Source organism: Crocodylus porosus, unplaced genomic scaffold (genome assembly GCF_001723895.1).
Source record: "Crocodylus porosus isolate Cpor-Errol unplaced genomic scaffold, CroPor_comp1, whole genome shotgun sequence".
Classification (NCBI taxonomy): domain Eukaryota; kingdom Metazoa; phylum Chordata; order Crocodylia; family Crocodylidae; genus Crocodylus; species Crocodylus porosus.
Genome location: NW_017728931.1, coordinates 139,845,551 through 139,866,291, shown reverse-complemented (window position 1 = coordinate 139,866,291; position 20,741 = coordinate 139,845,551). Strand labels below are relative to the sequence as shown.

The following is a 20,741-nucleotide window of genomic DNA, read 5'->3' as shown; positions in this document are numbered from 1 at the left end:
TGACAAGAGGATGTACATGAAGGCAGTTGTTTTATCCTGGCCTAACAAGCTGGTGTGAGGACTGTCTGGGGATGGAGAAGGTGGCAGCGTGGTGGTGAGGGATGCTGGCAGAGGGTCCAATGGGTTGCTGTTCTATGTGTGGACCATGTGCAGAGATGAGTTTGGGGGACTAGTGTAAGAAGGATGGGGAATCAGCATGCAGGGGGAACTCAGTGCAGCAGGAAGTCTGCACTCAGGAACAGAAGAGCCCTTTTTGAGGTGAGGTCAGCCTCCATCACTGAGAACTCATGATTCCTTTCCTCACTGGCAGCTTCCTGGGACCATAGTAGCTGATGAGGTTTCCTCTTACTGAGGTTGTTAAAGCAAACATATACAAAGCCTCTACCGCTCTTTACTGTTCTCTCATACAAGACTTATCTTCTGACCTTCACCTTGGTCATAGACCCTTCAGGTCATAGTGCAAACTATTGACTGTTTGGAGCAAGAGAAGCTCCAAGCAACATCCTCTTGCTTTGGCCAGAGCACAGTGCTGACTTGAGGCTCTCAGGCCTATCTGGGATGAGTCCTCTCTGCTTCCCTTAATGCAGGTATCAGTATCCGAAAACTGCCAGCATCATCTTTGCCAGCAGAACAGCCAGAGAGATAACAGGTTATAGAGACTGGCCCTCATCTTCCACCCATAACAATAGTGCCTCCTGACCAGGCCTGAAGCAGGTTGGCAGGGAGGTGGGTGTAACAGGGGACCATTTCCAGGGCAGTCAAGGACTCCCGGTGGCACCCCAGTGTCCTCTTTATTTCACTCTACTTTGGGAACAGGCTTCCCTTCTCTCGCTTGCCACGTCTTGATGTTTATTTTGGTTCTCAAAAGGGCGATTGCCCCATGGGGTTCCCAGATCGGGTCTTCACTCCAGAGCACCCAGAGGTGAGGAGCTCCTGCCTTTTTGGTCCCTTCACTGTGCCCCATACCTCGCAGGAGTATTATTCCCTCTGTTGGGTCTCAGCCAACTTTGCCTCTGCCCCTTTAATGTAGAAAGGCTATCTAGCCTAGACCCACTGTGTCAGGCTTGGGTTTGAGGCAATGTCTTTAATTCAGGGATGGGCAAAGTTTGGCCCACAGCCCGGATCTGGTTGGCAGTGGACTCCCATTTCCCAGCCGCCCCTGTGCATGGCTGGGGTTGGTCTCCTTGGAGACCCCAGCCACAGCTGCATGGGAAAGCTCAAGGCTGGAGTTGTCATGGAGACCAGCTGCAACCATGCAGCAGAGCAGGGCAGGGGGCTGCTCCAGAGCCACTGGGGTCTTGCAATGGGGGCAGCTTGCTCCAGAACCAGGGCAGAGCCATGATCTGTAGCCTGTATGCTCTGGGCACGGGTGAGCAGGAAAGGGGTCATGGCTCTGCCCCTGCTCCAGACCAGGCTGTTATCACTGCAAGGAGCTGGGGCAGAGCGGTGATCCCCTGCTTTTGCACCCCTGCCCAGAGTGTTCAGGCTACAGATCACAGCTCTGCCCTGGCTTCGGAGCAAGCTGCCCCCATCGCAGATCCCAGTGGCTCTGGAGAGGACCCTGTCCCTGCTTTGCAGTGCACACTTCCAGCCCGGCTGTGGCTGGTCTCCATGGCAACTGCAGCCAGAGCTTTCCCGTGCAGCTGTGGCTGGGGTCTCCATAGAGACCAGCCCCAGCCATGCGGGCAGGGGCTGTTGGGAAATGGAGTCCAGCTGCCAGCCAGATAAGCCAATTTGCCTACCCCTACTCTAATCAATCTCCTCCCACCTCCATGGCCCTGGCCCCATGTAGCTGTGCCCCTCTGGCACTGGGTTCTCTGGCTCTGTAAGTGTCCCCCTCTAGCCACTGAGAGCTCCACCTCCCCTTATAGCCTCATATCATGCCCACCGAGTTAAACTACAACATAACACTAAGCCCCTGGGCTATAACAAAGTAAAGATAATAGAATTAGCATGCCTGCCTACCCTGGGCTTCTTCACTCCAGGTGCTGTGTCCTGTACCCTGGCCAGCAGAGCTGTTTTCTTCCAGGCTCTGGGGCCTTCAGGAGCTGCACACTCTGCCTTCACCTGGGCTGGCTGCCTCCCAACCCAGGGCTTATGTAGCTCTGGCCTTAGCTCTCCCCTGGCCAGCTGCAGGGCTTCCCTTAACCCCTATTCTGCTACCAGGTTGTGAAAACTGTGGCCTTAATGGGGCCACTCAGCTTTCTAGTAACAGGGCTAGGGTTCCCTGTTATGTACCTCTGCCCCTTGTCTTTTGTCTGGGGTTTTTTCTTCCTCTCCAAACCTTCCTCTTCCTCCTACTGTTATGAGAAGTCAGCACTCACGTTTTGGGTCTTTGGACTGCGTTCCACTACAAAACAGTACAGATGAAGACTGATAGCCCACCTCATTAGCCTTGCATTGTCTGTCTTCATGCTCTGCAGCCATTGCAGCAGGGCATATTCAGTGGTTAAGATGAATTTACACCCCCACAAATAGTACCGAAGTGTTTCTACTACCCATTTGATTGCCAAAAACTCCTTCTCTGCTGTGGCATAGTTCTTCTCAGGGGGGCGTAATTTTCTGCTTACATAGGCGAGCAGATATTCCTAATCTCCATCCTTTTGAACTAACACTGCACCAATGGCTGTGTTTGATGAGTCCATCTGTAACATGAATCCAGTGTATATAGCAGCAGGGGCTGACAGAGTGCTTCTTTCACCTCCTGAAATGCTCTTTCCACCTCAGGTGTCCAAATCACTTTGGTTGGGGCTCCAGCCCATATTAGCTCTGTCAGGGGCACCACTCATAGCTGGGCCATCTAGCTTAGACCCACTGTGTTGGGCTCGGCTTTGCGGCACTGGCTCTAATCAATCTCCTCCCTAGCTGTGCTCCTCTGGAGCTGGGCTCTCCAGCCCTGTAGCTTGTGTCTCTCTGGGCACTAATGAGGCCTCCACCTCCCCTTATAGCCTCATCCCAAAACCACCTGGTTAAACTACAACATAACACTAATCCCTTGGGCTATAACAAAGTGAAAATAATAGAGACAGCATGCCTGCCTCTGGGGCCTTCAGGAGTTCACAGTGCTTTGGCCGCTGGCTCAACCCAGGGCTCAACCCAGGGTAGTATTCCAGCCTTGACTCCCATGGAGGGGTTTCCAAACCAGTGCTGACTTTTGCTCACATTAAACCTAACTGGGAACTCTCCATGCATCAGCTAGACCACCAGAGCTTCACAACTCATGCCCATCTAGTAGAGAGCTAAGCCTTGCTGCCATGCCTGGCCAGACTAGAGACTAGGCATCTAGCTGGCCCTGTGTCTGCTGAGCTTCTCAGAGCCCCAGTTCTCTTAGCAGGAAAGTTTTGAAGGTCCCTGGAAGGTAATTTCAGTGGCTTCTCATTTCAGCTTCCCATTCTCATCTGAAAGGCAGGGATAGAAGGAGGTGACTTGCTAAAGCTCTGCTTTTGTAATAGGCTTTTTTCCCTCACTCAGCTTCTTGTCTTCCTGCCTTAGCCCGAACCCAGGCCTGATAAGGGCAATAGACAGGCACACGGAAGCAATATGCTGCTGGCAGATAAGCTAATTAAGTGGCAGACAGGTGTAAGAACAGAGAAAGGGGCCACTTTGCTTCAGATTATTAACTTGTTTTCTCCAGGATTTACACCAGAGGCAAATGACCTCGCTCATTGACTGGGGACAAATTGCTGGAAGGGAGGAGAAGTGCCGCAGAAGGGTGGGAGGGTGGCAGGATGGAAGCAGAAAAGAGGAAAGCCAAGGGAAAGACAGAGCAAGTTGGGGAGGGGCAACGCAAAAGCAGGGAGGGGAGGAAAGACAAATGGAAAATGGAGAATGGGGTGAAAAGGAAGAGGAGTGCAGTGTCACCGCCAGGCAGGGGTCGTTATCCCTCTGAGGCTGTGCCTGTGCATGTGCTAATTTTCTAGCTTGCTGTCCCCACATTCATCTGCCTCCATGGTTGGATGGGAAAGGAAATTCCCTGTGCAGTTCTCCCCACTGGGCCACGATTGCCAGCCCTGGGGATGCCCAGGAGCAGGAGCGCTGACACCTAGTGCCAGCAGGGCTGCCCTTTCCATAGCAGAGAGGCCCAAAGCTTCCCAGTGATTTGTCTAGCCAGCCCAAAACCAGCACTGCACTGCCTTGCTCTGCCCTGGCCCCAGCTCCCAGAGAGGTGGCCCTGAGCAGTGACCTCCTGTCAGGACTGCAGAGAAGGATCTGGGGGTTACAGTGGACCACAAGCTGAATATGAGCCAACAGCATCTCTCATTGCAAAGAAAGGCAACAGCATCCTGGGCTGTTTTAACAGGAGTGTCACCTGCAAATCAAGGGAAGGGATTCTTATGCTCTATTTGGTGCTGGTGAGGTCTCACCTATGTCCAGTTTTGGACCCCACACATCAAGAAGGATATGGACAGATTGGGAAGAGGCCAGTGGAGAGCAGCAAAAATGATTAGAGGCTTGGGAAGCAAGACTTAAAAGGATGGGCTGAAAGAGCAAGGGGTTATTTAGTCTGGAGAAGACTGAGGAGGGATTTGATAGCACTCTTCAAATACCTGAAGGTCGATGTTAAAGGGGATGGAGATGGGGTTTTCTTTGTGGCTGTAGGGGACAGGACTAAGAGCAATGCCTCCAAATGGCAGCAGAGGAAGGTCAAGTTGGCTATCAGGATGAACATGGTGACTCTGAGGGTGGTCGAGTGTTGGAACAGGCATCTAGAGAAGTGGTTTAATCTCCATCCCTGGAAAATTTTAAGAGCAGGTTGGACAGACACTTTGCTGAGATAGTTTAGTCAGGATTGATCTTGCCTTGGTTGAGTTAGACTAGATGATCTCGTATTGTCAGGTCCCTTCCAACCCTTCTGTCCTACGATCCATGGTTCCTTGTCTTTACCTGTGGCAGGCTAGGGCATCATGTCTTGTGTTGAAGTTTTACTGAGATGTTAGGGATTTGTATTTGTATAGGATTTTTTTTGGATAAGAATGATCCTGCCTCAGGCAGGGGGTGGGACTAGATGACCTTTGGAGGTGCCATCCAGACCTACTTCTCTATGATCCTACGATCAGGGCTCTGACCAAGGCTGAGCTTGGTGTGTCTGTCCCATCAAGGAGGAGAACGTAGCACCGGTTCGAGGCAGAGATGCATCTGTTTGACAGCCCTGCTGACCACAGTCCTTTCCAGGCATGAAACACATACACAGCACAGGCGCTGCAGGGCAAGCCTCCCTCCTACTATCCTGCCAGGGGGTCTCAGTCCTGATGCACAGCAGCTTCCAGGAGACCCCAAGGTGGGCAAGTTTCCAACTGTTCAGGTCTTTTGCGACCTCTGAGGGTTTTAGTTGGCCTTATCTCCCTGACTAAAGGCAAAACCCTCTGTGCATGCCCTGCCCAACCTCCGGAGTCATTTAAAGACCAGAAAAGTTTGCTCTAATCAGAGCTCACGCGTGCCTTGGAGAATGTCTTTGCAGAAATTATTAAACCAGGCTTGACGATAGAGTTTCAGTCCATTGCACCTGGCCATGGTCACCTTGGTTGTTTTCTAGAGCAGTTTGTACAGGTAGGCTAAGACAGTGGTTCTCAGCTGATGATATATTGATTAATTTTGGCACTTCAGGCTTTCAGGTCTTCTGCTCCCAGGTCCCCAAACCAGCTTCTGGTTAGAGCCGTCATGCACCATCTTGGCCTACTGATGTCCTAGGTCACCACGGCACTTGGGATGCTTGCATTCCCAAAGTTTGGAGCCACCAGAGCTCCCTGGTAGATTGGAGAGAGCACAGCCAAATAGGCCATCTGTGATGTGACAAAACTACAGTCTCAGCCTGGAAGATGAGGACTGGCTGATCTCAGGGGCATGATGTATTTGGGACATCACCTGGTTTTTGTTCCTCTTGTCTCCATGCAGGAGTGTGCCGGCGAACCTCTCTTCTCTCTCTTCTGCGCCATCAAACAGCAGATGGAAAAGGGACCCATCGACTCCATCACCGGGGAAGCCCGATACTCGCTGAGTGAGGACAAGCTCATCAGGCAGCAGATTGACTACAAGACACTGGTAAGTCTTGCTCAGATCAAGGAGTCCTACCAGGGTCCTGAGGATCTCCTAAGCTAGAGTCAATTTGCCCAACCTCCCCTTGCCATTGAAGGCCACCACATGGACATTCACCCAAAAATGCACTATTAACATCTAACACTGCCACGGCATACAGTAAATGCCTCTGTTGTAGGAAGAAGGTTTGCAGTGGCTACTCCATGCCACTGCAGCTGGCCAGTTGCTCTGGCCAAGAGCAGTTCCAGGTGCTCAGAGAGGTTGCCAGCCCTGCGGGAGTGCTTGGGTTAGCTCAGTGTTGTACGGTATACATGCAGTTGCAGAGCTGGTGCATAGGCAGAGTTGAGATAAGAACGCGTGAGAATCTGACGATGGATCGTGCAAGTGAGGGTGTGGGCAGGAGACAAGGAAAGGGAGACTTGGACAAGGCTGTGCTTCTAAGGTGCTCAGAAGGGGCCTAATGGTAAATGACAGCATAAGCGCTCAGCTACAGGCCACAAAGAGTATCTGCATGGGCAATGCAGTATGTGGTCACTAAGCAGGCAGCTACGAGGTTGCCCCCCATGCTCTTGGCTTGGTGGGCTTGTCCCTTTGACGCCAGCTCAGCAACGACTGAGGTCATGCTAACAACCACCCTGCACCAGAAGAGTTCTGCTTCCTGCAGAGCGTGCACAGGCCGTGTTACAAAGCACCCCATGCAGTGTGTGTGCATAGTGTGTTTCCGTACATCGCTCCTGTAGTGCCCTCTGCCCAGTTTTCTTCCTGTGGAAGGCTATCAAAGCTGAAATGGCATTGCCCTCCAGTTAGAGAGCAGCAGGTGCCCTCCCTCCTGCCCCTTTAGCACTGCCACAGCTTCTCTCTGCCTCCCTCCTCTCTGCCCTGTCACCAGCCATCCTCCCCACCCCCATGTCACAGCTTGCTTCCGCTCCAGGCTGCCACACTTTCCTATCCTGAAGAAACTGCCAGTTCAGCAGATCTTCTACGCACTCTGTTTCTACACACGCTGTTAGCACAGGACATGCCAGTCTGCGGGGAATTCCTCCCCCGCACTCCATCTGGGTGCGTGCATACACGTGTGCATTTAGACACCGTCCCCCCGCCCAGCCTGGTCTCTCCCGACACACTTTCTGCTCCAAATGCAGATTATGGCTTGTGCCCAGGCATCGCAAGGATGATGATGGAAGCTTATCGGTTTGCTGAGAGTGAGGGATGCCTGGCCAGCTTGCAGTGCAGTGCTATGGAGAATACATGAGGAGAAGCCTGGCACCTGCAGTGGAGTCAGGCATGCCCAAGCTAGCTTTAAACTGACTAGCTTGCATCCAAAGAGTAGTCTGGTCATAGCAACACAGAGCTCACTGCAGGTTAAGTTACCCCACTTCTCAGCCAGGTTTAGCAGCCTATGCTGATCTCCATGCTTTCAGAGAGAGACAGCTCCCAATGCCTGCACTAGCTAGCATAAAGCTAGCAGAGGTAGGTCCAGTGCTTGTAGAGTTATAGAAAATAAAGGCAGCGTAGTTATAACTGGAGTGAAAGTGGAGCATAAAAGTAACAGCAGAGGAAGGAGGCACATCAAGGGGACCAGGAGGAAAGCAGAGGTGGGTGTAAGAAATGGAGGGAGGGGTTCACCAGCTGTGACAAATTTCTGATATCAGAGATGCATCTTCAGTGCAGGGGGAGGAAGCTGTGCGATGCCAGAGGGTGGAGATGCAAAGTTGGGAGATCATCTGTATGTGCTCAGAGAGGTTTCAGCTTGCCAGCATCCTGGAGGTACAGGTGCTCAGCTGGTGTTCAGACTAACTGGAGTGGTAGCAAGAATGTCATGTGCTGAGCCGCCTTTGTTCACAACACCCCGGTGGGACACGGGAATAAAAAAGGTAAGGACTGGATAGCCAGCTGGTTAAAATAAAATAACATGGGAGCATCCTCAAAGCTGGATCTCAACCCTGGACCGATGTATTTTGAGGTCTGGAAAAGCTCTGTTCACCTATGCTGACATCATTGGCCATCTCAAGAACTTCACAGAAAAGTCAGTGATTGCTTCGAGTTGCCATACTGTGTTTTCTGAGGATTCAGCCACTTCACAGGAATGCCTAATGAGACCAGATTTCAGGTTCACCTGGTCCAAAAGCTTGGCATCATCTGCTGCATAGAAAGGTATAAGAAATCCAGTAAAAAGTTGGTATAGGGTAACCCAACCTGACAGAAAGTTCCCTCTTCACATTGGTTAGTAGTTGGATAATGCCTCTGAAGCTAGAAAGCTAATAACCCATCCCACAGGGATTCCCATTTCTACAGATGTCATCTGTGTACCAGTGCTGGCTTTTAATGGTGACCAGTAGGGCTGTGTGAAGCAGCACCGTTCCCATTTGACTCCAGTTTCGCCGATTCAAGGAAACAGTGTTTCGTTTCGAGTTTCATTTTGTTTCAAAATCACTGTTCTGTTTCCTTTCATCTAAACTGTTTCGCTATTTTGATGCTGTTTTAATGTTTCACCCATAGGTTATTATGGGGAAACATAAAATGCAGCAGGCAGGCAGATCGGGGGCACCCCCCACCCCTGGGAGGACTCTGGCACAGCCTCCACACCCCTCCCAGATCTGCCTGATTTGTCCAGGAGCCAGTTGATGCTGCCTGGGGCCAGCGGGGCTGGGGCAGATCAGCACATGCGGGGACCCGCCGCCCCAATCCCAGGGTGGGAGAGGGTCCCTGCATAAGCTGATCTGCCCCTGCCCTGGCCCCCGGAGCTGGCTTGAGGAGGGTGTGGGGCCCAGGGCAGATCAGCTCATGCGGGGACTCTCCCCTACACCAGGATTGGGCAGCAGGTCCTCACATGAGCTGACCTGCCCCAGCCCCGCTGGCCCCAGGCAGCAGCACCCGGCTTCTGTTAGCCGGCAGGCAGATCGGGAGCTTGCACCCCAAGGAGGACTCCAGCACAGCCCCGCAGCCCTCCCAGGGGTGCGGACGAGTGTCCAATCTGCCTGCCAGATGACAGGATCTGGGTGCTGCCGGCTGGGACTGGTGCTGAAGCCAGTAAGCCTGGCTTCAAAATTCAAAATGTTTTGAAACCCTTGTTTCATTTTGAAGCCGTTTCAAAGGCTTTTGCTTCATTTTGATTTCTTCAAAACGCGTTGAAACAGTCACAACGAAACGCCAGGTGAAATTTCACGTAGCCTTACTGACCAGTGATCGTGGGCACCTAACTAGGACCAATAGAGAAGAGATGGGAAGGCTGCCTATTGGCTATAACCTCCTAGCCGGAGGATGTATTTAGGGGAGAACAGTCTCCTGTTGGGTACGGGGAAAAAGCCCCATTGCTTTAAATTGGAGAAATCAAAGAAGAATCATCCATTGGCCAATATTGTTGAGGTCTTCCTGAGCTGGTAGGATGTTTCCATCCTTAGCATCCCTGCAAGGACCATTGTGTTGTGGAGCAGCATTTCAGCTTTGTGACCCTCCCCAGGCCCTTCACACCTCTTCTGAAAAATCAGTCCTACATGAAAACACACTGATGAGCAAAATGGCACAGGAACCCAATGGAAAGGTCTATCCCGGCATCTCAAGACGAACAACATCCCCGTGGCCGAATGCACACAAAAAACTTTCCGCTGGTCACAAAGGAGCCATGAGTATCTCGGGAGCCGTTTTGCACAGCTCAGGCCAAAGAATCCATCCCACAGTCCCTGCATCACTCGCATCACTGGGACAATAGCATCCCTTTCAGACAAAGATCCTCTCCTAGTTTAAAGGCTTCAGGTGAGCAAGAATCTCCCATGTCTCTAGCTAAATTGCTCCAAAGGTTAATTCTGAAGATTAAAATTCTGTACCTTTTTTCTGCTCTGAATGTGTCTGCCTTCAGCTTCCAGCCACTGAATCGTGTTATGCCTTGTTCTGCTCAATTAGAGATCTCTCGACTACCAGAAACCTCTCCTTTGCATAGGTACTTCTGGGTTGTGATGAATTCACTTCTTCACCCTGACTTGGAAAAAATTAATTGAGTGAGCTTCTTAAGTCTCTCCGCTGTACAGGAAGTTTTCCAAGATTTGAATCATTCTCGTGATTCTTTTTGCAACTTTCTCCAATTTTTCAGTGTTATCACTGAAGCCAGAAGAAGAACCGGGATAGTAAAAATGGTCAAAATTGTGCCATAGACAGAGGTAATATGCCTTCTCTCTTTCTGTTTACAAGTTCCTTGCATGTACATCCAGATACAAGGTGGGGGTCCAGGCCTAATGGCTCACCCTGCCTTGGATGTTCAGGGAGAAAAGGTTATATAGGCAAGAGCAGACACATGGGAGTAGAAAGAGAAAAAATTAATTGCTTAGGTAATACAGAGGTGGGTGTAATCCAGGAGAAAGCATGCTTATATGACTGAGGACAGGACTCGGAAGAGGCTGATTTAATGAGTGACCCTGAGCAGGTGACTTCGTTTGCTTATTCCAAGACCTCACAAATCTTCCTTTTGCTACCTCTGTCTATCTCATCTGGTTCAAATGTGATCTCGGCAGGGCTTGGACTCTTTTCTGCTCTGCAGTTGACAGTCCGTAGCAACATGAAATCCCAATCTCACTTGGAGAAACGGAGCAAAGGAGAGAAAAATGTAGACAACAGAGAGACAGAGCGATCGCTTACACCAAAGGAAATCCTTTTGACTGGGTACAAAGCAGCCAGTGAGAAGAGGTAGTAATTATACATCAGGCTGAACAAAGCTTCCCTCCATTCACTTGGTGGCGTTTGATGTTAATCAGCTTTCCCTCTTACGTCTCAAGAGCAAATATTTCCCGATAGGAATCTTAGCAGATTTACAGAGATCAGCTGCAGCGATGGAGATTAAAAGGAAGCAAAATATGAATGAGACTGTTCTTCCTTTTGGTCTCTCTCTGCTTTCATTTTTTTCCCCCACAATAAATAGACATTGTTCTGGAGTCTTTTGTAGTTTTTTAAATTCAAATGAAATAATGCTAGGCCTGATTTGATTGCTGTTAGTGTCATAGAGATGTCCTAGATGTATCTCCCCTTCCTTCTCCATACTGGCTGGTGACCCCTTAGACCATCTGCAGTCACCATAGGGTTTCTTCTGTGCTTGGTGAGTTGCTACAGACACTGCAGACGGCCGTGCCCAGCCCCATCTGTAGGGCATGCAACAAAAGCACAGAGATCAGGGAGTGTGGGTCTTTTTAATGAAACATTTTTATTAATCAGTTGAAATATTGTTTTGCTGAGAAGAGACAGTGAGTCACTCATTGATGCTGGCACAGGAAATCAGAGCGGATGTCAGTGTTATAACTCAAGACTTTTTGCTTCTCCGGCATGATCCTCACCTACCAAGCTACCAAGTCTGGGGCTGGTTTCTCTCCAAGCCATGTGGCTCAGCCCGAGCAGCAAATCCTGCAGTTCTACATTTGGGAGAGGGGGCACTATTTTGGCTTTGCATAGCATTTTATTTGCTTGGGTGGGCATAAGCCATAGGCACGCAGCCTGCCTCAGAAATCAGTTGGTCAGAGAGAGGGTGAGAGGGAGCAGACAGGTCACTGGTAAGCTGCTCAGCATCTAAAACAAACCTAATCAACCTGGAGCCTTCTCAGTAGTATTTACCTATATAGTCATTTGAACACAATGTAGTGTGTGGTCTGTAATAGTGCCCTGGTGTTTGACATCTTACTCAAAAGGGGGCAAACTCTACTTCATCTACAGCTCTGATAAAGCCTGCTTGGCAAGGTAGGGTGAAGTTACCCGTTATACGTTGCCCAGACTAAATCCAGGGCATGTTTAGCAGTGTTAAAATTAGAAAATGCTCTGAGCAGTCCTGTGTTAAGGGTTAATACTATTTCTTGCTTGCATAGCTCTCACTTGCCACCAGGGTACAGGTGAGTAGGGGTGTGGCCAGGGATCCTGCTCTAGGATAGGGGCTGGGAGCAGTGTATCCTGGGATGCTGGAGGACTGCAAATTTTTGCTTTATCTCCATGGAGCAGACTGAAGTTACCCTAAGACGAGCTAGGTAGTATGGCCCCGAGTTAACCCGCATCCGAAGTGGCATAACTTTGAGACACTCAAAGGGCACATGCCACAAGTCAATGAATTAATAAAGCGTGGATGCTTGTGTTTTCAGTTCTTAGCATGGTCTAGGTGTAACATGTAACTTCACCCTTACATGTATTAGAAGACATGTCTCAGTCTATTGAACCAATCCAGCAAGGTGCTGGGTGCCCATTACCTTTCCTGGGACTGGGGACTTTCAGCAGCTCGCACCAACAGATCCCAGCCATGAGACCCTCTTGCTCCAGTGCTGTTCTCTCATTCTGTGGGGAATAAAACATGACCCAGCTCCCATCTCAGCTTCATGGCTGTTGACATGAATAATGCAAAGCAGCCAAGGTCCCAAAGTTGGGTTGGATATCAGGAAAAACCTTCTCTCTAGGAGGGTAGTAAAGCACTGAAACAGTTTGCCCAGAGAGGTGGTGGCATCTCCAGCCTTGGAGGTTTTCAAAATCTGGCTAGACGAAGCCCTGGCTGGAATGACCTAGTTGGGGCTGGTCCTGCTTTGAGCAGGGCGTTGGACTAGATGTGACCTCCTGAGGTCCCTTCAACCCTCATTTTCTGCTGCTTTCCCAGGAATGAAATTGTGTTTATGATACGACTGGATCCATTCTGCCCAGGGACAACTCAATCCAGCATGCATGGGTGATCAGATGATCTGTGGGTAGCTTATTGCATGGGGCGATACTTTAAATATAACTGATTTCCATGGCTACTTATGAGCCCATGACATTTCCCAGGTCCTTGATCAACATTTCCTCACTCTTCCCCCCACCCCGCACTACCCCACTGAGTTAGGCAGCATGATTAATCACCCCAGTGGTGGCTGAGCATTATTGGTGCTGTTTGTAAATACCTCGGTGATCTTCTAAGGTGAAGGATGCTATAGAAATGTAAATGATTGCTGTTGTTATTATTACAATGATTATGTGAATTTATGCTTCCCCAATGCTCCCAGAAGGGACATGAATAATAGTAATAGAATCCAATCAATGGCTTACATTTATATTGTGCCTTTCCTGTAAAAGTTCACAAAGCCTTTTGTAAATGATACATAATGATTGCTTTCCCCGCTCTTGGAAGACAGCAATGGAAGGTGACATCCCTTTGATATCACAGTGCTCAATAGCGTAGGACATGAAGTCAAGAAGCATCCTGTCTCTCCTGCATGCGTGTGGAGGAATTGGGACCTTACCTCTGCTCTTGTAAAAAGGCCAGAACATTAACCAGCCCCAGTTTAATTCTCCTTCAACATTTAAAAGCATGTTAAGTGTATAAAAATGTATACACTTTTTTCCTTCTCCACCCAGAGATAGCAGAGCTCTGATCTTATAAATGCCTGTGAGTTAGCAGCCAAATTTCCATTACTCTCCATGTGCTTGAGCTGAAGGGACCCCCTCCCCCTCTCAGCCCCCCACATACTTTTCATTTTGCTCTTGGACCATGCTCATGCAACAGATGCCAGCATCCCCTCAAGAAACCGGAGGCCTAGCTAATCAGGTAACTTCTTGTTTCAAGTCCCAGAGCAAGAGGTGATTTTTTTTTTAGAAGCCCTGTATTTCCAATTAAGAGACGTTTGGCCTGCCTCTTGGCAGAGGAGCTTGGAAGGAAGACAAACTGCGGATTATGAGATTTAAGATCAGGCTAAAGAGTCAAGCCAAGGGTGACAGAGTGCAAAGGAGGTCCTATTCACTTGTAACACTTGTGAGGCTCTCCTGAAGTTGAAGTTGTCTCAGATGCAAAGGCCCTCAAGCTTTTCGTTGCGTTGGCCAGTCTTCCAGCCTCGGGCAGTACCAGCTGGAAGTTGGGAACAACTTTTTAAGTGGCCTGTATGAAAAGAATTGGTTCCTCAGCTGCAGAATAGGCTTTTTTTTGGCAGCCACAGCTGAGAAGTCAAGAAAGAGAGGCTCAAGGAACCCAAGTGTGTGGGCTGGCCTGCTCCAAAGGTAGCTGAGTACTATGAGTGCACCCCACTGGGAAAAGCTCACGTAGAGGGGAATTCAGACCACACCATCCTTGCAATAAGGACCTGAGGACGCCGGTGCACTTAGGTAGGGGCTACATCCTGCTGCCATCACAATCAGTGGGAGATTTGCCCTTAACTTCAGTAGAAAAAGGAGCAGGCCCTAAGTGATGCTAATCAGTACGAGCATAAAGCAATGAGAACAGCCCTGTCATGTGTTGAGCCAGTTAAAGACCTGTTTTTGGAACAAGCCCTCTGTAGGCACGTATCCAGACCCCATCTATCTACTGAGCAACCTCACACGCAGCTTAGAGGAACCCGCAGGGCTAGGCTGGTGCTGCTGGCATGGAGCCGGCTGGGGAGGGGTGGTGATGGGGTGCCCGTGGCTCCCTGAAAAGTATAGCTCTTTTCATTGCCTCTCTGCCTTCCTCCCCCAGGTCCTGAGCTGTGTGAACCCCGATAACGTGAACAGCCCGGAGATCCCAGTGAAGATCCTCAACTGCGACACCATCACGCAGGTCAAGGAGAAGATTTTGGACGCCATCTTCAAGAACGTGCCCTGCTCCCATCGGCCGAAAGCTGCAGACATGGACTTGGGTATGTGAACACTCGGCCTCGAGTCCCATTGCAGGGAGGAGGTGTGCGAACGGAGATATTGCCATCTCTTCTGGGCACCGTGACACCAGACAGAGTGGAGCAGACTGAGGGCAGGAGGGATCGATGAAAGGATACTCCCAGCCCTTCTGCACATCAGATCCAGGTGCCTCCCATAACCTCTGGGCCATAAAAACAACCCACAAACCTGCTCCAGCATGCAAGAACCCCACCTGGCCAAGGGCATAAAGGGGATGCTATAGGTCTGAGACCCAGTGGCTCACTCACTCTTCCCTGCTGGAAAGCCCCAAGAGGGACATTACCAGAACAGGGGAACAACATGTGCGAGGCTCCTATTGCTGAGATTTCTCCCTAGGCTTTCTGTCGGGGGCGTTGGGTTCAGACAGCATGTGTCCCGCAGTGTGATAGCCACCCAGTGTGATCACAGTAAGGAAAAACACAGGCCTATTGATTTGTGTTGTGTAAAGCAATTTTAAATAGTCATAAAGAAGAAAAAACAATGGTTATGACAAAATGGGCTAATGATATTGAATCAGAAGATAGTGCTGAAGAATGGGAAACCATCTGGAACAAGTCATAGATCACAGAAAATGAGGGCTGGAAGGGACCTCAGGAGGTCACATCTAGTTCAGCCCCCTGCTCAAGGCAGGACCAGCCCCAGCTACATCATCCCAACTACATTATCCCAGCCAAGGCTTTGTTTAGCCAAGTCTTAAAAACCCCCAAGGATGGAGACTCCCCCACCTCTCTGGGTGACCTGTTCCAGAGCTTCACCACCCTCCTAGTAAGAAAGTTTTTCCTAATATCCAACCTCAACTTCCCTTGCTGCAAACTGAACCCATTGCTCCTTGTTCTGTCATCCACCACCCTTAAGATCTATACACATCCATTTGCACAATAATAGAAAAAATATTTTAAAATGCTATATGGATGGTGTTTTACTCCACTTAAAATAAAATGCATGTATGGTGTAGGAATAGGGAAATGTTGGAGGGAGTGTGGATAGGTGGGAGGCTTTTACCACACATGGTGGATGTGTCTCAGTATTAAACTGTGCTGGAAGAAGGCTGGAGATACGGTGAGGGGGACAACAGGATGTCAACTATAGATGACCCCTTAATCTTCCTATTAAACTTTCCTTGGAGATCTGCACCGTATTAAGTAACATAGCATCACTCATCTTCTAGCGGCTGCAAGACTTACACTTGCAAAAGCCTGGAAAAGAACTGGCACTGAGTAGTTTGAAAAAGCAAGGAAAGTTTTAGTACAGATAAAGTTGTCCTGTCAAATCCGTGTTCTACAGGGGACAAGGCAAAAAAGATGCTTCCTTGGAAATCTGAGGGAGACGTTTGAAATTTGCTAAAAAAAAAAAGGCATCTTCTCCTGCCTCCAAACCAGAACATTTGAGAAACGTTTTTGAACACTGAAGTGCAAGTTCTGTGAGCGAACACTTGAGAATAAATTTACAATCCATTTCAAATTGAAAAAGCAGAGATGAGCAGAAGGTAATGAGGATCGTGTTGTGCAGAGTTGTAGGGAGGCAGAATTGTATGGAGGTGAGGGGATCAGGGGACATCACTGGAGACCCGAGGGAGTTGCCGGAGACTGAGCGGGAAAGGGAGGGGAGCGTGGGATGTCCGTGGATGTTGATTTGGGTTGTGGTAGCACTGTTGATAGGCTGTGAATATGTGTCTTTGTGCATGCTTTGGGGGACTGGGTGAATCTTTGGGTGCTGAATCTGTTGTTTGGTGGGTTGGATGCATTAAAAAATAAAGTGGGAAAAAAAGCCAAACAAACCAACATCTTCCAGCCTGAAGCTACAGCAGGGCCCTAGTAGGAGTGAGGTGTCCAAAATTGTTTATAAGGACAAAACCCATATCACTCCTCTGTATTGGAGGATCTAACAGGTGGCTGGTAAGAAAGGATGCAAGGTTGTATCAACCGCTGTGGTGTGGTCTGGCGCTTGGGACTATATTGTGGGAACAGATTAGTGCGAATTTGCCCTCTGTAACCTTCCATGAAAGACGCTTGAGTGGAAAATTATGGAGTATATAAAGCCCTGCAAAACAGACCAGAAACCAAAAGGAAGAGGAATGGCCAGATGCCAAGAATTCATTCATGGCAATAATGACGGCAGAAATGAGAGGTCAGGGAGCGAAGTTAAGTGTGTGGGTGCATGTGTGCATATGCGTGGTGGGGATGGGGCCTCCTGACAGCAATTGCCGCCAGCTTCTTGCTGACAAAAGGTGCTCACAATAATGGAACGAGCTGCCAAGAGCAGCAATGATAAAAACCCAATCCTATAAATCGACCAAAAGGAGCCCAAGATGTTTTTGGAGCTGATGAGAGTCAGCAAGGGGCTGGGATGGTGAGGGTGAAGGTGAGGCCAGCCAGGGTCTGGCTCCCAGGAATGCAAGGTATAGAGGGGGGTTAGAGCCGGGTCCACTGGTCCAGGCCTGGTGCGGCGTTGGCCTGTTCAGTTTGGACCCAAAGCTAGACATGACTTTGCCCTGCTAGAGATGAATGGGAGGCAGCATGAGCAGGAGGGAGCATCTTGGGGAGACACGGTATCCCGTGACAGCCTTGATGTAGAGAACAATATTATCTTCCAAAGCTGCTTTAGTCCGGCCTTAATCGGAGCTGGGCCAGACCCAGGCCTCCAGATCCCCTTGTCCATGCCATAACATGTAAATGGTTAGATCCTTTTCTCAGCTGGAACTGCAGATCAGAACGACCCCCCTCCTGAGTTTTGAATGTGCCAGTAATTATTAGGAGAGGTGGGATCCAGCAAGGGTTAAAAGGCGGGGAGTGTGCTCCTGCTCCACCCACAGGGAAAAGGAGACCTTTCATCACCAAAAAGAAGTTCAATTAACGAGCAGCCTTTTTTAGTAGGAAATGTCAGCGTTAGAGATGCAGGAGCCCTAGGTGTAGCTTGTATGGCTGTCTTCGCTCACCTGCCGGGGTGGTCGGAGAAGCAAGGGGCAGGGGGCAGACAGCTACGTCCAGCTCTTTGAGTGCGGGGTCATCGGATAACAGTGAAGGGGAGGAAGAGGAAGACCCTCTGGTCATGCTGCTTGCAGCTCAGATCGTGCAGGGCTAAAATGCCTCAGATCTGAGTGCTGTGATCTAGTGGGCATGATCCTCTGGCTTGGGTTTGGCAGGAGGTTAAACTAGATGGTTATAATGGGTCCCCCTGGCCTTCATACCTCTGGCTCCGTGAGCAAAATCCACTGTTTGCTATTTCCAGCCCAATTTTGCAAGGGCAATCTGTCCAGCGCACGGGGGGACTGCTCCAACAGAAGCCAGCAAGCAAGCTAATGAGTTATTTTGTGTTGTTAAATTCAGGATAGCTGCAGGGAGAGAGGGTTGTACCTGCTGAAAATGTCATAATGTTTTTCAGTTACCCAGATGCCTTAGGGGGCCTCGTCAGCTGAAAGCACTTATTTGGGGCACCCCGAGGTTACATTTTAGTTCAAAAGCCAAATTACAGCCCACAGACGAAAGGCTTCTTTTTACAGTGACCTGCCATGGATTAATTTAAAAAATCCTAACAACAGATAAAATACCCTGATCCTTAAAAGAACATTGAGGCGGGGGGTGGGGGGAGATCACAAAGCAGAAAGCTGGCTCCAGAGCACAGAAATTTGCTACTTCCCGCACTGCAATTTTAAAAAGGAAGGTAGGGGAGGGAGAAGGGATAAGTCGAGAGCCATGGGCAGTGCAGTCCTCGAGGAGGGACCCAGTGACCTACCCACCACACTGCCCCATCAGTCAGTCCGGAAGAATAAGTGGGGATGGGGAGTGGGTTCAGTACCTATGACCCATTTGATTGAAGTGCTGGTGAATGTGTACCAGCGGCTCAGACCTGGCTGGACATAATAGAGCTCCTCCACCTTTCTCATGTGATGGGAGTCCTAAGCCAGGTCCAGGGCCATTCACTAAAACCGACCCCACACCCTGGCTCCAAAGCCTCATGCTGCATTGGATCCAGAGTCCTGAATCTGGGACCACACTCCAAGTCCAACCCCATGCAGTATCTCCATGGCTGCATGACAAGCCTGGGACCATGCACCAAGTTTCGGCACACGGCTCCAGAGGCAATGCATGGTCCCACGCTCACCTTACAGCCCCAGGCATGGCACCAGCCCCAGAGGCCACACAAGGGGTTGGACCCAGCACGTGGCTTCAGATCCAGTGCTTGGCCCCTGGTCTGGCTTGCACTCCCAGGTGCAGTGCATCAGATTCAACCCTAGATGCGACTCTGGAGCCAGCAAGCAGGAACAGACCTGGCATGCCAGGTCCAGGGCTGTGTGCCAGGTCAGACATCAGACCGAGCATGCCAAGTGCGGCCACATGCCAACCCTGTGTGCCAACCTGACTGGGGAGGTGTGGAGGGAGCAGTGGCAGTGTTAATTGCCATAGCTCCTGGAGCTGCAGCAATTAACACTGGAACTGCTCCACCACCCCCACCCCATTCCCTGTGCCAAATTTGTGGACCCATGGGGACCCTTCTTCCTTGCATATAATGGTGTTGGGGGAAAAGGTGTGGGTTATATGCACACAGAAACCCCTGTTGTCCAAGGCCCCTAAGAATTTCCCTTCTCCCAGCCCTGCTGACCTGAAAGGTGGTGGATTTAGACAAGAAACCAAATAAGTAATTCCCATGTGGAAGAAGATGATACAGGACCCGCTGAATGAATTATAAAGGGGTCCCAGCAGCCGTCTCCTGAGTTTGCGTTTATGGCTGCTCCTGATTGGAAAGCCAGATAAAGGTTATAGGATTTCACCTCTCTCCCTCCCTCTGGAAGGTGGAAAAGTCACAAATTGGGTAGGAGTGCCGCTCTCCTTTGGGCCACTGTGGACAGAGCCAGAGATTTCCTCTGGGTGCTGTGAATATGAATGCAGGGGTCACCTTTTCTTCCTTCACCCTCCTGTGCCCTGCTTTTCCCATTCTCTTTACCCGCAGTTAGCACTTGCAGAGAGAAAAAAGGGTATTGAAGGGACTCAGTTGAGCAAGCAAGGAGGCAGTCATTCGAATCCGTACTCAGGCTAAGATCCCACTCTTGAGCAGCTGTGGGCAGTAGGCCTCTCTCCATCCTCACTAACGTTCTCACTGAAGTCAATGGCATGTGGTGTAAGGGAATAATAGTCAATTCGGGGTAAGCTGCTCAGGATTGGACCCTGCAATGTGCTGTATCTCCTGACATGCATAGGAACGGCTCTTATGTGGATTCTAACATCTGCCTACAACATCTGTAACCCAAACATAGCCCCAGTGGGCAGGAAAAAGAGCATGAAGCTAACTGGAAGCTGTTGGGCTTGAATCGACAAGCCTTTTAGTGGGCAGAGATGGCCTCTGAAAACCACATCTATGCAGTCAACACTACAGTGAGTTGCAACGTGGCCATGCCCTGGTGCTGTGTTGTTCCTAAGGAGCTGTTGCTGCTATAGGGAGGGGCCTCTGAATGACTTGCAACACAATGATTCCCAGGGGAACTGCTGCTGGCAAGAGGCTGTTGCTCTTACTAGGTGTTGCTGCAAAAGAACAACCCTTAGAGAACTTCTCTGATGGGGTCCTGCCGAGAAAGCAGCTCCACCTGCCCACACATGCTCTGCTTACGCTGGAGCCAGCCACGAGGCAGAGCAGGTGGGCCAGAGAGCATCCTCAGAGTGGTGCTGAGGCACACCCAGAGCTCCTCTAGGCCTGGTCCTGCATAACTCCTGGGCTTTAGCTCACCCAGAGAAGGGGTGAGAAGACAGGTCTTGTTTCACAATGGTGGTCCAGGCTTCGGCAAGAAAACACCATAGACATGGCTAACATGGCCCCTCTACTGGGTACCCTGCTCATTGTGGGGCTGGTGTATGGAGTCCACAGCCCGTAAAGGATGGGCAGGGTCTGAGGGAGAACTGCAGGATGTGGTTCCTGCTTCCCAGGACTCACTGGAAGTAGAGCATGAATCTGAACAGGCCTGAGGGTCTGCACAGCCCTTGAACATGGGGATAGCAAAGACAGTTGAAAGCCACCATCCATCTTCAAGCATGAAACTGAAAACCAGACCCTACCTACCTATTGCAGTGCATATATGGTACTACACT

General features: G+C 50.0%; 1 protein-coding gene across 1 annotated transcript in view; it reads left to right on the top strand.

Moving 5' to 3' along the window:
• The window catches only part of PLXNA4 (plexin A4), a 506,929-nt gene that overhangs the window by 445,546 nt on the left and 40,642 nt on the right, over window positions 1-20,741 (top strand). The window contains exons 23-24 of the mRNA XM_019543765.1: window positions 5,893-6,039; window positions 14,468-14,627. Of these exons, the coding sequence (XP_019399310.1) occupies window positions 5,893-6,039; window positions 14,468-14,627 (307 nt within the window). The remainder of the gene's footprint in view (window positions 1-5,892; window positions 6,040-14,467; window positions 14,628-20,741) is intronic.